Consider the following 20,191-nt stretch of genomic DNA (forward strand, 5'->3'; position numbering starts at 1 on the left):
GTTTGGTTTTTTTTTTTAAATATAGCTTAAGATCCCTTTAAATTGCACTTAAAATCTCTTTAGTTTAAATTACACTTATAAATTTAGTATTCATTTTTAAGTAAATTATCTAGTGAATCTTTCAAAGTACTTTTCTAAACCTGATATTTATGGATTTTCTAATTTTTTTTTTTTTTAAGATTTTATTTATTCATGAGAGACAGAGAGAGAAAGCGGCAGAGACACAGGCGAGGGAGAAGCAGGCTCCATGCAGGGAGCCCGATGCTGGACTCGATCCGGGCCTCCAGGATCATGCCCTGAGCTTGAGGCTGTGCTAAACCGCTGAGCCACCTGGGCTGCCCGGATTTTCTAAAATTTTAAATACATTTTTCAATTTGAAATCATAAGTCCAAATCAGTCATTCAGTGACAATTAAATTGGGATCACAGGGTTTCCGTTTTTAGATAAACTAACTTGAAGGATTTCTTAATCCCAGTTTTTAAAATACCACATGTATGCATATTATGCCCATATCCAACTCAAAAGTAGTAAAATGTGGGATAGACTTACTCCCCCCCACATTTCCAACCTACACTCTTTCCTTCTGTCTCCCCACCAAATAACTTTTTTTTTTAAACTTTTATCATATTTGTATTCTGAACTCCCCTAGTTCACTAGGATCTTTTAAGTTTTACCATCTCAAGCAATTCGAAGTAACCATTCCAAGCAAATTTGGAGCCATGTTATCAGATGACTGAGGTTCAATCTTACAAAATCTAGAGCTACAGACACCGGGAATGATTTGTGTCTCATGAAAGTGGGCATAAATTGACCCCAGTTTTATAATTTCTGCCAGCAGTGACTCTGAGGCCATGCCTTCCAAGTTGGCTGGTTGGTCTTCATACCTGTCACCCCTGGACTCAGGTCCACATCAGCAGATCCTCAGGTATGATGGATCTTCAGTCCTCATGCCCAGGAAGCATCTGAGGTTCTTCAATTAACCTTTTTTTTTTTTTGATCAGGCTACAATTTTTAAGTATTTTAAAAGAAAATATATTTGGATTTCGCATGTCTCCCATGTCTCCCCTGCATTTTCAGTCATAATTCAAAGGTTATTCTTTTAACAGTTTTAACTAGAACCACTTTCTAGAACCCAAAGAATGTTTATATCCTGAAGAAAGTTACAGAGCACATAAACAGGGCTTATGTATATTTGGACCACAATCCTGTCTTACTCATGTATTACATAATGTGACATCTAACTCTTTAATTGTATCATAAGCTTTTAGGCATGGACTTTATTTTTTTTTAATTTTTTTATTATTATTTATGATAGTCACACATAGAGAGAGGCAGAGACACAGGCAGAGGGAGAAGCAGGCTCCACGCACCGGGAGCCCGACGTGGGATTCGATCCCGGGTCTCCAGGATCGCGCCCTGGGCCAAAGGCAGGCGCTAAACCACTGCGCCACCCAGGGATCTCTAGGCATGGACTTTATACTGTGCTCTCCAGTGAAAACATAACACAAGCCACATATGTAATTTAAAATCTTCTAGTAAAAAAAATAAAAAATAAAAAAAATAAAATCTTCTAGTAGCCACATTAAAAATAAGTAAAAAGAAACAGGTGAAAATCAGTTTAATAATGTACGTTATTTAACCCAGTATAATCTAAACATTATTTCAACATGTAATCAATATAAAAATTATATTTTACATTCTTTTTTTCTCATACAGACTTCAAAATCCAGTGATACTTTATTCTTGTGTGTGTGTGTGTGTGTGTGTGTGTGTGTGTGTGTGTGTGTGTTACTTTATTCTTAGGGCATATCTCAGTTCACAGTAACCATACCTTACTTACTCAGTAGCTGCATGTAGCTAGTGGCTACTGTGTTGGGCAGTGCTGTCTTATACTTTTGCACTTTAGTGCCAGTAACATAATTGTTGCTTTGAGTGTGAATGTGTCTGTCCTTTTAGTTACAGATTTCTCTACTTGAATTAAATCTAAAATATTTTTAAATGCCTGTCTTTATTTTCTTTCTCTTAAAGGCCCTTCCTTCTTCAATGATTATAGTGGCAGTTTATTGTCCTGTGATAGCTGCTGTATTCATTGTTCTGAAGATGGTCAACTATCGACTCCACAGAGCACTTGATGCTGGAGAAATTGTAGATAGGAATGCAAATGAGTTCCCAGATCAGCGAGCCAAAACTGAGCAAGGCAACTGTTCAACTAGAAGAAAAGACAGTAATGGACCGAGGTAAGGAAACCTATGCCGCTCAGTTTGTAATGATGTGGAACATGTGTGCGTACAATGATGTGTTTATTGTGTTCTGATTTTTTATGTTCTGATATATGGTTTTAAGACAGTGTTAGGTCTTACCATTAGAGATATGATAACAAGGACAGATTGTCACATTAGACCCCAACAAAGCTAACTGGCATATTTGGGATTAAATAAGTGCATTTGGTCTTATTACTAAGTAACATGCTATAACAATAACAGTTATAATTGTAGAATAGTTGTTCACACCAAAAACCAAAACTGGTGAAAAACAGTGTAAAGAAATAAGACATGGCTTATAAATTTTAGCATTTATATTTTATTTATATGTATAAGTAAAATGTGGCTATACCTTAAGCAAATTGTGATAATTTTTCCTTGATATTTATAATCCGCATTTTTTTCACTTAATCTGATGTAAATATTTTTCAATTATGTATTCTCACCATAGAAACTTAGCAGTTCCTTCCCTCCATCTTTGCATAACTTACCTCTTAGCATTTAAGTTGGTGTAGATGTCCCCTCCTTTACTCTCTCAGCTGAATATTCTTCCTACCTCTCAGTCACATTTCCCTTCATTACCTTGGCTTCATCCCCTTTCTCTTGTTGACCAAAGGATTTACTTTATTCATAATCAGAAGTTTATTGTGATTTTATAGAGATGGCAGGTGCCACTAGAAACAGTTACTATATGAACTTCAAAAAAGTTACTATATGAACACTTGTTGTGTCTAATAGTCTTCACAACAGTTCTTTGAGATGGATGCTGTTTTTATTCCTGATTTATAGATGTGGAAACTAGGGTGAGAAAGATGAAATATTCTAGGGACTCTGATCTGGAGCCTATGTTTTTAACCACTCAGTATAATATGAAAAGTGGGTACTTATCTCTTATGATAGGTAATATTTCTATTTTCCAGTGCATCGAGTTTATCCCTTTTCAGTTATGTCTTTCTCCACCCTTAACATTAAACAAATGTTTGTTCATTGAGCAAATATTTTACCTCTGTAATAATTTTGTTTGTAGCATTAATCATTACCTGAAATTGTCTGTCTTAATTGTTTGTTTGCATTTATAAGCTTCTTGAAGGCAGGGGTCTTGTTTTTCCTGTGAACTATTTTATTCCCAGGATCTAAAACAGAGTCTGTCACTGATAGGTATTCAGAAAATATGTAAGGTAGTGAAAGCATTTTTTTCTGCAATACTATCTTTAATAACTGTGCAGTATTCCATTTTGTAGGTATGTCATAATTTAACTTTCTTGATTTTACTTCAGTTATTTTCAAATTTAATTTATATGTTAGATCACTGTGATGTTTAAATTTTTTTATTTAAAAATTCAAGTAATCACCATTCCCAGTGGTGGGACTTGAACTCACAACCCCAAGATCAAGAGTTGCTTGTTCCACTAACTGAGCCAGCCAGTTAATTAATTTAATAAAATTAAAATTTTAATTATAATTTAGCAGAGGCAGAGCACTAGAAAGCTACATGTATTTTTAAGTTTTTCAATATATATTGCCACGTCCCAAAGATTTTACCTTCTAATTACCATGACCAGCAATTTTAGGGTTTCTTTTTCTGCACTTCTGACAATATTGAGTATTTAGACAAAACTGGTTGATCTCTTATTGTTTAATTTTTAAGTTTTTGGATTACTAAATAGGTGGTTTTTGCTGTTGATTTGGAGAAGGTATTTATGAAGGATATTCTTTATATTTCGTGTCAAATACTTTTCCTCAGTTTATAGCATTTTATTTATTTATATACCACAGTTTATTTTTATGTGGTCTATTCTGTGAATGTTTATTAGTTCTGCCTTTGATACCAAGTTGTGTAAGATTCCCTTCATATTAAATAAATGTTCACATGTGTCTACTTTCAGCATTTTTTGTAATTTTTCATTCTTAAATTGTAATCAAGCTAAAAACATTGTTTTTGTTTTTAGGTTAGTCCCAATGCTATTCAGTGAATAATGCATTTTTCCCCAGTAATTTTAAATGCTTTTCCTTTTTGGTTACATGTAGCATCCTCATATATACTTATGTCAATTTCTGGGCTTTGTTTTCTGCCCCACTGATCTCTTTCTCTTTTGTTTACACCATACTGTGTTTTGTTTAGTTATTTTTTGTTTGTTTTTCATTTCATGCTGTTTTTATGATTTACTAATATGCTTAATATTTAGCATTGTGAATCCCTTTTCAGTATTTTTCTATTTCAGTATTATCTTGGTTCTTCTCATGTGTAAACAACTGACCCTGAACCACGAGGGGGTTAAGGGCACCAAACCCTCTTCCCAGTGCAGGTAGAAAACTATGGTATAGAGGTGCCTGGGTGGCTCAGGGGTTAAGCATCTGCCTTGGGCTCAGGTCATGATCCTAAGGTCCTGGGATTGAGTCCTACATTGGGTTCCCTGCTCTCAAGGAGCCTGTCTCTCCCTCTGCTGCTCCCCTTGCTTGTGTTCCTTCATTCTTGCTCCCCTCAAATAAATAAATAAAATCAAAAGAAAGAGAGAAAGAAGGAAAGAGAAGGAAAGAAAGAAAGAAATCCATGTATAACTTTTAACTCCCCCGGGCCCCCAAATTAACTACTAATAGCCTACTATTGACTGGAAGCCTTATTGAGAACATAGTCAACTAACAGGTATTTTGTATGGTATACGTGTTATATATGTACTGTATTCTTAAAGTAAGCTGGAGAAAAGACATTGTTTTTAAGAAAAGCATAAGGAAAAGATGATACGTGTACAGCCCTGTAAAATATAAAAAAATCCACATATAAGTAGACCTGTTTATTTCAAACCTTGTTCAAGGGTCAACTGTACATAGTTTTTTGTGAGATGCCCCCTTTGTATGCTCATCCTCTAGAAAATTCCATTAGACTTTGATAAGTGTATTCAGTATGGAGAGAACTTGACCTTTAAAATATGAAGTCTCATCAGAAACATGGTGTATATATCCATTTTTTTTACTTGCCTTTTATGTCTCATAAAACTTCATATTTTTTCTAATGGATTCTGTGTATTTTTTAAGTTTATTTTTTATTAGGAAATGCATATTCTTGTATTATGGGTAAACAAGCAGAATGTAGACTCTGTGCTTAATCTGCTAGGCCTTGAATCACTTCCTGACTGTATGACCTTGGGAGATTAAGCCTTCTTATGCCTTAGCTGCCTCATCTGAATGATGAGGCAAATAATAGTACTATATCCTATGGTATAAAATACAAAGCATGAGAAATAATTTATATAAAGCATTTAGGATCATTCCCTTTTACAAAAAAAATTTTTTTGAAGACTTTATTTATTCATGAGAGACACGGAGAGAGAGAGAGGCAGAGACACAGGCAGAGGAAGAAGCAGGCTCCACGCAGGGAGCTCAGTGTGGGACTCGATCCCAGGTCTCCAGGATCACGCCCTGGGCCGAAGGCGGCGCTAAACCACTAAATTGCTGAGCCACCCGGGCTGCCTGTTTTTTTTTAAAGGGGGCAGAGGGGCAAAGGGAGAGGGAAAGAGAATCCTCAAGTAGACTCCCTGCTGAGCACAAAGCCCAATGACAGGGCTTGATCCCAGACCTGAGATCATGACCTAAGTCAAAAGGAAGTGTCATATGCTTAACCAACTGAGCCACCCAGACACCCCTAAAACCATTCTTGATACAGTAATCACTTGGTAATTGTTAGCTCTTATTTTTTCTGGATATTATATTGCTTTTAATTCCTTTCGTTACTGAATTGTTTTTCCATTTTCTTTTAGTTAAAAAAAATTTATTGTGAAATATATGTATTTCAAAACAGCTTATCAATCATATCATTCAGTGTAATTTAGAGAATAATAATCAAGTGACTACTTGATTACCTACCACAAAACTTAAGAAATGAGATATTATACAAATATAATAGAAGCCTTTATGCACTTCTTTCCCATTTCATTCTATTTTTTCCTTCAAGAATGACCATTATCTTGAATTTTATGTTAATAATTCCCTTGCCTTTCTTTCTTGTTATACAATCTTAGTTCATATTACTAAACGTATATTAATTTTATCTGCCATAGGATATCCTGAAGAGAATAATACTGTATGTATTTTTCTGCAAGGGGCTTATTTGTACCAAATACTATATTTTTTAGGCTTATAGCTATCATTTATTCATATTTACGTTGCATAGTCTACCACTGTAGGAGTAGACTACAATTTTATTTATCCATGTCTTCTGAAAACATATTATTGTGTTTCCTGATATACGTGTGTATATCTAGTGACTATAAACTGATTCATAGGGATTTTCACATTCAGTTTTATTAGGTAATTCCGGCCTATTTGCCCAAATGATTGAACCAGTTTACACTCCCACCATTATGTGAAAGTCTTTATTGTTCCATATCTTCATCAATATTTTATTTTGATAAGCTTTAAAACTTTGCCATGCAAATAAGTGTTAAATATGTCTCATTGGGACTTCAGTTAAACTTCCTGATTACTAATGAGGTTGAGCATCTTATCATACATATTTGGTCCATTTAGTTTTTCTCTTTTTTCCAGTGCCCATTCATGTCTTGTTTCATTTTTCTTTTTTTTTTTTCTCACTGAATAATAGGAATTTTAAAATTATATTCATGATACTACTACTTTATTGTTTATATACATTGCAGACATTTTCTCCTAGTTTGTGGTTTGTCATTTTGCTTTCCTTAAGGGGTTTTATAATTAGCATACATTCTTAAATTTAAGAATTACCATTTTTTGGTAATTAGCATTTTTATGTCTTATTTAATAAATTTTTTCCTACACAAAGATCAGAAATATATTCTCTTATATTTTCTTTCAAAAGTTTTCTCATTTCAATGCAAATTATTTTAATTTATAGTATCAGGGATTTGAGACTTTAGTTTCTTATGAATAACTGGTTTAATCAGTATTTATTAAATAGACTGTCTTTTCCTTGGTGATCTGTGGTACTCATTCTGTCATTAGTTAAATTTCCATCTATATGGGTGTGTTTCTGGGCTCTCTGTTCTGTTAATCTGGTTGTCTGTGCCTGGGCCATTACCATACTATCCTAGTTACTGTAGCTTCATAACATGACTTTTGGGATCTGGTGGGAAGACCTCCTACTTTGTTCTTTTTCAGGAGTGACTATTACTCTTGGCTCTTTGTTCTTAGATATAAAACTTACAGCCTGTTGTACAAGAACTTAGGATTTTTATTGAAATTACATTGAATATGTAGATTCCTCTGTGAGAACTGAGATCTTTATTTTATTTATTTATTTGTTTGTTTGTTTGTTTGTTTGTTTATAGACACAGAGAGATAGAGTCAGAGACACAGGCAGAGGGAGAGCAGGCTCCATGCAGGGAGCCTGATGTGGGACTCGATCCTTGGTCTCCAGGATCACACCCCAGGCTGCAGGCGGCGCCAAACCGCTGCGCCACCAGGGCTGCCCATGAGATCTTTATAATATGGAATCTCTCCCATTTATTTAGCCTTCTTTAATATCCTTCAGTAAAGATTTATCATTTCTTCATTAAAGTCTTGCATAGCTTTTGTTAAATTTGCCAAATTATTTTATAGCTTTTCTATTACAGAAATTTTTTTAAATTACCCTTTGGGATTTTTTTCCCCCTTTAAATATAACAATTTATTTTTTTCCTTGATTTTCTATAAATGATGATGGTTTTATTTCTTCCTTAGCCTCTACAATTGTTTAACTTTCATGGGCTATGATTTCTAGCACATGGTTAAAATAAAATAGTATTGGCTTACATCTTTGTCTTTTTCTAATATGAAAGTGTTTTGAAGTTTCACCATTAAATGAAATCTTTGTTATAGATTGTTGTTCTTGATATCTGTTTTCCCCCACCCTCCCATTTGGGACTCGCATTCTGTTCTGAGGAGAAGTGAACAAGAAAATACTTATTCTCAGAGCCTATCACTGTACTTGGTACAATGTAGTTGTCAGTTTGTTGCATGAATGATTGTATTAGAGCTACTTGAGCCTTATGGTTTTCATTGGTTCTGGTACAGCAGTTCAAAAATCCCTATTAAATCTGTTTCTTAGAGAGAGTGAAAGTCATTTATGTCTGTGTTACATTTCTGATGTTTCAGAAGAGGAAATTAACACATTGGATTTTAGAATTTGAATACAAGTATTTTGGAGACCATATTTTCTGTTTCTCATGGCGGTAATGCTTGGAATATTGTGAATTAAGACCCATTTAAGCTATATGTGGGTAAATTTTAGGCTGAATTTTTTGAAGAGGATTTGTTTAAAGACTTTGTTTTTACCTATTTATACTTTTATGAACATCATAGTGATCTAGATTAGATTTGTAAATTTAGTACTGTAATGGTACTGTGAAGTTTCTGATTAAAGCCTGAGCAGTTAATGATACTAATCAACAAATGAGTTTGTGAAGTGTCCTTTATAATTCAGATTAGACCCCTTCTGCTTTTCTGCCTCTTCGTGTACCTGGTATTTTTTTTTTTTAACAGATGGGGAAATTAAGGCATAAAGGTAGAGATTCCCTGAATTTGGTGTATTGCTTACTGCAGTAGACCACTTTGCTTCTGTGAGAATTGTAAACTACTATACTTTCCAGGTATGTGCTGAAATTGCCATTGCCAAAAATCTGCAAGTCTTGCTAATAAAGAAAACTCTTACTCAGCCATTTTGTGTGTTTAGCTATATTTAGGGCAGTGACAGCTGGCTAAAAGTTCTACTTCTGAATTCATAGAGAAGAGAGGGATAGTAATTTTGCTAGAGGATGATTTTGTTACAAAAGGACCTGTCCATTTTTTCATTCATCCTTTTTTGCTCTAATACCTCCTTCCCACTCAGTGTTGGCCACTGGGCTCTAGTTCTGGATCACTGTTTCTCAGCTGGGGGTGATTTTCCCCACAAGGAGACATTTGGCAATAATTGGAGACATTTTTATCACAACCAGGGGAAGTGCGGCTGGCATTTAGTGGGTACAAGTCAGAAATGCTGCTAACCATCCTACAATGCACAGGATAGTTCCCCACAGTCAGGAATGAAGTGGCCCCAAATGTCAGTAGTGCTGAGGTTAAGAAACCCTGTTTTAGACACTGGCATTTATTTTCGGTTCTGAAATGGAAAGAAAACTTGAATGCCAACTTTTTTGAAAGATAGGTGTTGGTGTTTTAGAGTGGACTTTAGAGCTGTACAGACAAGGTATTCAAATCTTGTCTCAGTTCTCATTGGCCATAAGTACCTACATTCAGATGTGTGTATGGGGGAAAAAAGATATAACAGATTGTAGACTACTGTGTAAATATTTGTATCCTTCCTTCCCACTTGAACTCCATTTACCAATGACCCAGTTTATGTTGTTCTCTCCTTTGAGACCTTAGATTTTTACACCTTTTGGTTTCAGCTTTTTCATTTGTAAAATGAGGTTAATAATATTTATTTCTTAGATTTTAGGAGAAAATTTCATGAGAAAATGCAAATAAAGCACATGCCCCTATGACTGGAATGTATTCAGTACTTAGTAAATATTTGCTTTTATTTGTTAATATAATAACTTTACCTTCAGATTATAATCCTTTGTACTTACTATCAGAAGTGATGTCTATCGCTAGGCAATATTGTCTATCAGCTGATGAATAGACAAAATGTGTTCTGTCCATGCAGTGCAGTATTATTTGGCTATAACAAAATATGAAGTACTGATAGTTGTTACAACATGTATCAACCTTGAAAACATTAGGCTAAGTGCAAGAAGCCATTCACAAAGACCACACATACTATGATTCCATTTATATGAAACATGCAAAACAGGAAAATCTATAAAGACAGAAAACAGATTTCTGGCTACTTACGGCTGAGGGTGGATGGGATGGCTAGGGGGTAATAGCTAAAGGGGTTTGTTATGGAGGTGATAAAAATTTCTAAAATTAACTATGGTGAGGGTTGCATGACTTTATAAATATATTAAAAACTTGATTTGCCAAGTTTAAATGGATAAATTGGATAATACATGAATTATATACCAATAAAGTTGATGTATATAAATTAGGGAAGATGGGGCCTCTTTATCCTTTCTCTGGGCTTGAATATTTTATTCCTTAACCTTCACGTTGCTCTTCATCTTCTGATTTCCGTGGACTCTGACTTAGAGAATGCATTCTGGACAAGAGTGGAGACAACACTGATGTTGCTGGTTAGTACTCACCACTCATTCAGTGTGGTGATAGCTGTCTATACATACATACTCAAGATTTTGCCAGATTAGAAAAAGATTTCTCATTCTGGCCTACATATCCATATGAGTTAACACCAAACAGCTAACACACTTGAACATGTTTCACTTTTTTCACACATGGATATTTGTGCACTGAATTGCTACCAAATTTGTAACTGAGTTGCAGTATATTTTATTTGTATAAATGGATAGCAAGTTAGGAAGCTAATTTTTTTTATTGAACATAAATTAGCTAACTGCAGTCAGTGGCGTAGAGTTTAAAACCCATGAATTAAATAGGGACATAATAGGAGACCATTAATAATAAGTCACTAGAATTCAAACAGCTGTAGTGATAAATATTTATTAAATGGAAGGTTTATTTGTAAGCAAATTCTATTCTGCCCATACGTTTGTGTGTGTGTGTGTGTGTGTGTGTGTGTTTAAGATTTTATTTATTCACAAGAGACACACAGAGAGAGAGGCAGAGACATAGGCAGAGGGAGAAGCAGGCTCCCTGCAAGGAGCCTGATGCGGGACTCAATCCCAGGACCCCGGGATCACAACCTGAGCCAAAGGCAGCACTCAACCACTGAGCAACCCAGGTGTCCCCTGCCTATAGTTTTTGATTGCAGCTGTCAGAACATTATTGAACTAGGCTTTGGGAATTTGTGGCACACACTACTGAGAAGTCTGTGTGTGAGGGATGTCTTCAAATTGGCAACATGCGGTTTCAGTTACTTCATGATCCCTTGACCAGGCTGGGCTCCTTCATTTTCAGTTGACTTCTTAGACAGACCGTGTCCCCCCTTATGGTTGTAAAATGCCTACAGCAGCACCAGGCCTTAAATCTTCTCGGCATTTAGACTAGCAGATACAGAGAAATATCCTTTCAACAGTAGACCACTCCTGACCTGATTCATACTAGCCTGAGTTGGGTCCTATGCTTGTTCTAGAACTAAGTTTTGTGACCGAAAGAATGGAACATGCTAATTGGCTTTGGCCAGTGGTGCTCACCCCTGAACCTGACCATATGGTCAACATTACCCAAAACCATAAGGGAGTTTAGTATGAGGTGGCTCAACAGAATAATTTTGGATTGCTTTTTAGTGGTGGTGTTAACCAGATGATTGAATTAGAGGCTGGATGGCAGGATAGTTTATATCTGCTCTAATTCTAGCCTGTATACTAGAACTTTTATCTTTGATAATAGTAACTTAATAGTTACCAAGTACTTTCTCTCTATAAACCAGGTAGAATGAGTAAAAATCTTTGGGTAAAAATAGGATTATGGTAACTTTTAGGCCTGGGTTGTTGTAAAAGTTATGTTCCTAAGGAAGCTTATTATAAACTTTCTATAAGTTTTTTGAAATTTCTGTGATCTTTTCCCCTAATTTTAGGATCCTCTTATCTTTATTTTTCTTTTTTTCCTCTCCACGGCTTCGAGGTCTGTGGTGTGACAACCTGGCTGTGGGAGGGTGGGCAGTAGAGTCTGGGGGAGAAGGGACTCCCCATGGGCTGGGCCACACTGACCCGAGGCTGATGGGTAACCCCAGAGAGTCTTTAAACCTCCCCACTGGGTCACCTGTGCTAGGTACCTGGACATGAGGTAGATCCTCTTATCTTTACTCTTTGTAGACTTCCTCACTTCTTTGAACTTAGTACACTTCTCTCTTGTCTTTCTAATGCCTGTTTTACTACATCATTTTGTTTTTGAAACTTAAGCCTTTCTAACTCATTACAAATCTAAAATCTTAGCTTTCTATTTTTGTAAAACAAGTTAGTATCCTAGTTAAATGCTATTAACATAAGAAATACAGGTGTAATTAGCTTGACAAGGTGGACTGTTGTCCTGAATGTCCATTATAGTGTCCTGCAGCTCAGTCAGCCTGTGCTCTTGGAGAGTTGGCAGTGGAAGATCTGATTGCTTTCTGTGTTTGCCATGGCCAATTTCTCTTTGCTCTTGAGAAACAAAAGGCAAATCATGTCTTTGCTAGAGTGGTTTTATGGCACATGTCATAAAAGATGTGCTATATTTAGCATCTATAATTGTAATTAAGGCTAGTTTCTAATGTTGGATTGAGTGTAGAGCGTTTGGGAGACTTTTAAATATTTTCAAGTAGTGATGTGGTTATAAAATAGTTTAGATCATAAGACTTACACATGAATAATGATCTTTTTAATTGCTATTTGCTCTATAGAAATTAGAACCTTTTAGTTTTATAGAGAAAGGTATTATAATTTAAAATTAATAAACAAAAAAACATTGGTGGCAGAATAATGACAATTACTCTCTTGTTCTCATTTTTTTCCACAGTGATCCTGGTGGAGGGATTGAAATGTCTGAGTTCATTCGAGAGGCCACACCCCCAGTTGGTTGCAGTTCAAGAAATTCTTATGCTGGCCTAGATCCAAGCAACCAGGTAGGAACCTGTAATTTTGTTTTGTCTTTTTCCCTCCTCCTGATGGTGGTCTCAGGTAATTCTGTCTGTAATAGTTGGTGTTTGGGGTCATCATGCTGATTAATAAGTTTTTGATTGTTTATTAATAATATCTTTTGCTAGTATTCTTATTTTTTTTTCAAATATTTTATTTATTTATTCATGAGAGAGAGAGAGAGAGAGAGAGAGGGAGAGAGAGAGGCAGAGACACAGGCAGAGGGAGAAGCTGGCTCCATGCAGGGAGCCCGATGTGGGATTCGATGCCGGGACACCAGGATCATGCCCTTGGCTGAAGGCAGGCATTTAAACCGCTGAGCCACCCAGGCTGCCCTGGTATTATTATTTTTAACTGAATTTTCACATTAAGTACATTTTTGCTATGCACACATTATGTGCTCATTGCCTAGGGTACTTTTGATCACAACAGTTGTGGTGAATGTCCTTGGGAAAATTAGGTCCTAACTTTCACTGTCTTATTTACCTTCACATTTTTGGTATTAGAGGGGGTAGGTGTCTGGGGCTATTCCTAGCTTTAAGCATGGCAAAAAAAAGTAACTTCTTCAAAATCTACACTTATTGGGGTGAGCACTAAGTAATTTATAGAATTGTTGAATCAGTGCATTGTACACCTGAAACTAATATATGTTAATTATATATCATAAAACTTCCTCAAAATCATGCTCTTCAAGGTGTTCATGGTAGAGCTAGATGTAGAACACAGAACTGTTTTTGCCAATTTTAATGTCTTTTCTGTGGCTTTTAACTTTTTATTTTTATTTTTTAAGATTTTAGTTATTTATTAGAGAGAGAGAACAAGGTGGGTGAGGAGAAGGGAAGAGGGAGAGGAAGAGGAAGAAGCAGACCCTCCTGCTGAGCAGGGAGCCTGAAGCCAGGCTCCATCCCAGGACCCTGGGATTGTCACCTAAGCCCAAGGCAGACGCTTAACCGACTGAGCCACCCAGGCACCCCTATAACTTTTAACTTAAAATAGTAACTCTGGGGATCCCTGGGTGGTGCAGTGGTTTAGTGCCTGCCTTTAGCCCAGGGCGTGATCCTGGAGACCCGGGATCGAATCCCATGTCGGGCTCCCGGTGCATGGAGCCTGCTTCTCCCTCTGCCTGTGTCACTGCCTCTCTCTCTCTCTCTGTGACTATCATAAATAAATAAAAATTAAAAAAAAAATAGTAACTCTGAAAATACGTTCTCAAAACTTGGCTGACACCTGCTGTACTGTCATTCTGTCTAACCCTAGCTGGGCCTTCACTGCTGCATTTCTTTCTCTCATCCGGAGCCTCTCCCACACAAATCAAAGTCCCACTTATGCTTGCTTGCCTTCTCAGCAAAGTCTGATAGCTGGAGTAACGCTATAGAAGCCTAAGGGAGTAAACCTAGCCAGATGCTGAGAGCTCTTGTCATAGTGGAACTTTAGCTAACTTTGGGTTGTGTTGGGTTCCTCTGTCAGTCCTTACATTATATAGAAGGAAACCGCTGATTTTTATCAGGGTCTAGACCTCCGCTTCTTGATTTTCACTGCAGTCTTTCTACTGTTCTCCTGCACTGCTTGTGAGTTGAAATCATTCTTCCTCCTTTCTGAATCAGAGACTTCATTTTTTAAATTTTCTGGCCTAACTCTAACTTTTGTTATAACCATCCTGTTTCTCAAGATTTTCAGAGACCTGTGGTATTGCCTCTTTTCTGTTGCAGATGGAGTGCATATGTATGTATGTGTGTATGTATGTATATATTTATTTTAAAGTATTATTTATTTATTCATGAGAGACACACAGAGAGAGAGGCAGAGAGATGAAGAGGGAGAAGCAGGCTCTTCTCAGGGAGCCCGATGTGGGACTCCTCCCTGGACCTGGGATCATACCCCGAGCCAAAGGCAGACACCGCCAAGCCACCCAGGCATCTCTTATGTATTTATTTTTTACTTGGTTTTTGTGTAATCACATGTAGCAGTCTGTAAGCCTCTGCAGAATAAGTTTTCCTCTTTCCTCCATGGCCTAATAGACTGCCTTGTGCATAGTTGACTTTCAGTGAATGGGTGCTAATTGTCTTTATCTATATAGATAATATAACTTTAGAGGTAGAATCAGACCTGGCTCTTCATTTAACCAGTGATTAAGAAGCAGACCTAATTACCCTGACTGCCCCACAGTACTACTGTTCCACATTATTTTGCCCTATGCTGTCTCAGAAGAGTACTAGGGAAAACACCATGTTCTGTGAGTCAAAATCTTGAATAGGGTCTTGTTTCCCCAATATATTTTGATAGAAGACTTGCCTCTGTTTGAATTGTGTTTCATGATTCAAATTTCCAAGGGGATGAATTTTTGGTAGCAGTTTCAGTTGTGATTAAGTGTGGTATAGAATAAATAGGTCCTTAAATTTGTGTTCTTTCCGTAACAAACAGATGGGAAATGTTGGAGTTAAAAACAACAGCAACAATAGCAATGGGACACCTGGGTGGCTCAGTTGTTAAGTGTCAGTCTCTTCATTTCAGCTCAGGTCATGATCTCAGGGTTGTGAGATCAAGCCTAGTGCTCTGGATTCTCTCTCCCTTTTCCTGTGCCCCTCCCCTGTGCTCATGTATGTATTTTCTCTCTCTCTCTCAAAAATAAATAAAATAAAAAAGAACCATTATTGCAAAGGGTTATGACATTTTAATTAGATCCATACCTTTAAATTTTTAATTTTCACAATACTAGTTTAAAGAGAAGTGTTATTATCCTTGATCCTCTTTTGGTTGGCCTTGCTTTCTCATTCTCTTCATGAAGTGAATGAAATGGCTTAATCTTTAGATATGGCTGCATATTTTGTATGCTTAATTAACCCTGGCCTTTGTCCATACTGACAGATGTTGGCAATGTCAGATTACCAAGGGAATTAAGCCTATGTTTTTCCCACAATCTTTTGGAGAGCCAAACTACCCCCCCCCCCCCCCGCCTTTTTTTCAGTAAAACAGCTGAAAGGGTACAGCAGTGACCAGCCATCTTCAATAACTCGACCATAGCATTGTGTCTTTTGGAACTTGCCCTACTTCTTTAGGGAGGGACTCCCATCTTGAGTGTTATTAAAGCTTGCCTGCACATAAATGCGCAGCATACCTAATTTGGTTTTCCTTAAAATATTAACTCTTGGATAAAAATGGGCAAATATTGAAAGTTACTATGCTACTTAGATTTTGGTGTATTAGTTTTATCCTGTTTATAACAAAATAAATGGTTGACATAATTACTCTTCCCCCTTAGGGTAGTTGGAGTGAAGAAGTAGAGTCAGCCTTTCTGTATATTGGTGGAGATATTACCAGTAGACATACTGTGTTTCTTGTCCATATTTTATCATATAGCATTTGTTACACATTATCATAATTGTTTATGTAAGTGTTTTCTATACTAGATAATGAACTTGAGCATGGTGACTACGTCTTAATCATTGTGGTCATTCTTTCCTTCTTGCCACCTTTTCTCTTCTCCCTTCCATCTTCCACTCTCTATTTCCTTTACCTTTCTTTTTCCTTGTTTTTTTTGTCCTGTACCTCCCTCTCTTTCTTTTTGTCACTTGTCCTCCCTCTAACATTTCAGTGCCCGATAGTTTTCAAGTCAATTTAATGGGGAGTGGGTCTTAGCCTCAGAGAGTTTACAATGTCAGGGTAGATGTGCTATAAGTGACCAAAGTCATAAACATGATATATGCTACCAGGGAACTATAAATCTAAGATGCAAAGTAATCATTGTCATAGGAATTGTACAGAAAAGGGGTTAATGATTTTAGAGGTGAAAATAATTGTTTCCAGCCAGAGAAGGGGCAAAGCCTTCATGGAGGAGGTAGCCTTGCCTGATTGTTCTTTAGTTGGAAGAAATTTTTCTTCTCTGACACCTATAAGCCTTTCTGACCTTTCCTATGGCACTTACCAAGGAGAAGAAACAACCAAACCATTTTTGGTTTGTACAGACCACTTTTTTTTTTCTTAAAATTTTCCTTTTCTAAATGTGCTCATTTTTAGAAAAATAGCTAGTGAGGGAAAGGAAACAGAAGAAAAAAAATCATCCATAATGTCATAATAAAAAACCATTTTTAAAAAAGTTGGGATTATAGTGTGCATGCTGTTTGGAATTTGATTTTCTTTGTTGAATATATCATGAGTGTTAATGTCACTTGGTGTTTTTCTGCAGTGACATTTTTGCGAATGCATTTTTTTATTTGGATGTACTCTAGTTTTTTTTTTTTTTAAAGATTTTATTTTTTATTTTATTTTATTTTTTTTTAAAGATACATCACTCCAATCTCTTCACATTGTCTTGTTTGTATGTCTTCTTCTATCTTATTTATTTATTTATTTATTTATTTATTTATTTATTTATTTTTTTAATGATAGTCACAAAGAAAGAGAGGCAGAGACAGAAGCAGGCAGAGGGAGAAGCAGGCTCCATGCACCGGGAGCCCGATGTGGGATTCGATCCCGGGTCTCCAGGATCGCGCCCTGGGCCAAAGGCAAGCGCCAAACCGCTGCGCCACCCAGGGATCCCTAAAGATTTTATTTATTTATTCATGAGAGACAGAGAGAAAGAGAGAGAGGCAGAGACACAGAGGAGAAGCAGACTCCATGCAGGAAGCCTGATGTGGGACTCGATCCCAGAACTCCAGGATCACGCCCTGGGCCAAAGGCAGGCGCTAAACCACTGAACCACCCAGGGATCCCTGTACTCTAGTTTGTATTCTGAGTCCTCTGTTTCTTTTTTTTAAGATTTTTTTTTTTTAAGTTTTTATTTATTTATTTATTTATTTATTTATTTATTTATTTATTTATTTATTTTTTAAGATTTTATTTATTTATTCATAGACACAGAGGGAGAGGGAGAAGCAGGCTCCATGCAGGGAGCCTGATGTGGGACTCGATATCCCTGGTCTCCAGGATCACACCCCAGGCTGCAGGCGGCGCCAAACTGCTGTGCCACCGCCACCAGGGCTGCCCTGAGTCCTCTGTTTCATATGTAAATAGTCCCGACTCCTTTATATTAAAGGGGCATAAATTTAATAATACAGAAAAGCATGAAAAGTAAAATATAACCACCCATTGTATCCATTTCAAAGGCTTTTGTCAGCAAGTAATAGAACTCAACTAATTAAGTGACTTAAAGAAATAAGAGTTTATGTTTGTCCTCCAAGTCTGGAGGTGGATGTGTGGCATTTGTTCAGCATCTCAATTCATGTTAGGGCTTGGATCAGCTTTTCCCTCAGGATTCCAGGATGAGCATGGAATATTTTTCCATCTCTTTGTGTCTTCCTCAATTTCTTTCAGAAGTGTTCTGTAGTTTTTAAGGTATAGATCCTTTACCTCTTTGGTTAGGTTTATTCCTAGGTATCTTATGCTTTTCGGTGCAATTGTAAATGGGATTGACTCCTTAATTTCTCTTGCTTCAGTCTCAGTGTGTAGAAATGCCACTGATTTCTGAGGGGGGCACTTGGCGGGATGAGCACTGGGTGTTGTGCCGAATGTTGGCAAATTGAACTCCAATAAAAAAAAAAAAAAAAAAAAAGGATTGCAGGATGAGCACAGTAGCTTCAGTCATGAATGACCCTGTTGAAAGATCAGAAGCAGGCAACAGTGCGGGCGGAGTTGTCCTTGATTGTCTCCTTTTCAGACATGCAAAGATCTTTCCCTGGAGCCCTCCAGCAGACTCTCACACATGTTCATTGACCAGAACCAGAACACATATCTAGACCGGGGACTGGGCCACTTCTCATAGATCAAAAGATAACCCAACATCTGAACAAAGTGGGAACCTTGTTAAGGAAAGAAAAGGGAACACTTTGCAGTGGCAAACAAGATAACTACTATACCCATATTCAAAAGTTGTTTCTTAAGCTTAAATTTCCAGAAGGATGTGCATATAAAGTTAGGGGTTTTTTGTTTGCTTGTTTGCTTACTTGTTTTTTTTTGTCTAGGAAGTTATGTATATTATTCTAGCTGAAAAATAACATATGTTCTATAACTTGTCTAGCAGGTGTGATGAGAATGAAACTTTATTTTGTAGTAAAATGCTTTTTGACCTTTTTCTGTCTAGTTGCAGTGCCTTTAAAGCTAATTGAAAGCAGGAATTAGGAAAAATCAGGCTTAATAGTTCAAAAAATGTTGCAAAGCTTATTTATTTATTTTTTTGGCCGCATCAAAATGTAGTAGTTCTAGCTTGTTTGTATATGCTTATTTTTTACTCACCTTTTCACTGACATATAACTATTATATAGCATAGTATGTACTACTTAAGTGTGTAGCACAGTGGGTTTTTGCATATATATACACCATTTAATTGCTGTCCAGATCAAGAAAGTCTCTCATGCCCCTTCAAACTCAATATTAACTTATATTTTGAACAAATTTCTTACTTTATATTCCTCTATCAGTTGAATCAGTAAAAGGAAAGATTTGGGGGGGTACCTACTTGGCTCAGTCAGTAGAACATGCAGTTCTTTGATCTCGGGGTTGTGAGTTTGAGCCCTAGTTGGATGTAGAGATAACTTAAAAATAAAATCTTAAAGGAAGGAAAGATTTGGCAAAATACAAAATATTATATGAGTACTCTTAATTGTATTATAAAATATTAACTTTGCTTGACTGTGTTCTTAAATCCCTTGAAAACAGGTTCTAGAAAGTTAGTAAGATTTGTGAATTTAGTAACTATCATGTTATGTTTGGTTTCCTTAATGTGTTTGTGGAATCGTGGTATTTATTTATATGATTTTTATGGTGGTATAGTGAATGATGGCTGAGATTTTAGGGAGGTGTTATATCATCTGGGAATATAAGCATTAAAAACTCAACAGATTTTAGTTTTCTTTTTACAGTTAGTGCCAATCATTTTTTGTGAATCCTTTAGTTTTTAAATTTTTTATATATATGTTACAGTAGTCTGCAAAGAAGTACTTTTTGTCTAGAAGTCAGGAAAGTGTATATTGATACACTAACGGTTTGACAGCAAGAGTTAGGTTGTTTTTTGTAACATATGTTTATGTTAATGTTTTGTCCCAAACCTTTTTTTTTATGTGCCCTGATAAGTCTAAATTTGTTTCAGATAGACTCAACACCTAGTTTTGCTTTTTTTTTTTTTTTTGTTAAGATTTTATTTATTTATTCATGAGAGACGCACAGAGAGAGGCAGAGACACAGGTAGAGAGAGAAGCAGGCTCCATGCAAGGGAGCCTGATGTGGGACTCGATCCTGGGACTCCAGGATCACACTCTGGGCCGAAGGCAGATGCTCAAAACCACTGAGTCACCCAGG

General features: G+C 36.5%; 1 protein-coding gene across 10 annotated transcripts in view; it reads left to right on the forward strand.

Moving 5' to 3' along the window:
- The window catches only part of PCNX1 (pecanex 1), a 161,509-nt gene that overhangs the window by 30,499 nt on the left and 110,819 nt on the right, over nucleotides 1–20,191 (forward strand). For 9 of the 10 annotated variants that reach the window (XM_072761860.1, XM_072761856.1, XM_026008502.2 and 6 more), the window contains exons 2-3: nucleotides 2,029–2,237; nucleotides 12,783–12,888. In XM_072761860.1, the coding sequence (XP_072617961.1) occupies nucleotides 2,029–2,237; nucleotides 12,783–12,888 (315 nt within the window). Of the gene's footprint in view, nucleotides 1–2,028; nucleotides 2,238–8,751; nucleotides 8,861–12,782; nucleotides 12,889–20,191 lie in introns of those variants that run through there. The other variant, XM_072761861.1, reaches the window with a different exon arrangement.

This window comes from Vulpes vulpes, chromosome 6 (assembly GCF_048418805.1).
Source record: "Vulpes vulpes isolate BD-2025 chromosome 6, VulVul3, whole genome shotgun sequence".
NCBI lineage: Eukaryota > Metazoa > Chordata > Mammalia > Carnivora > Canidae > Vulpes > Vulpes vulpes.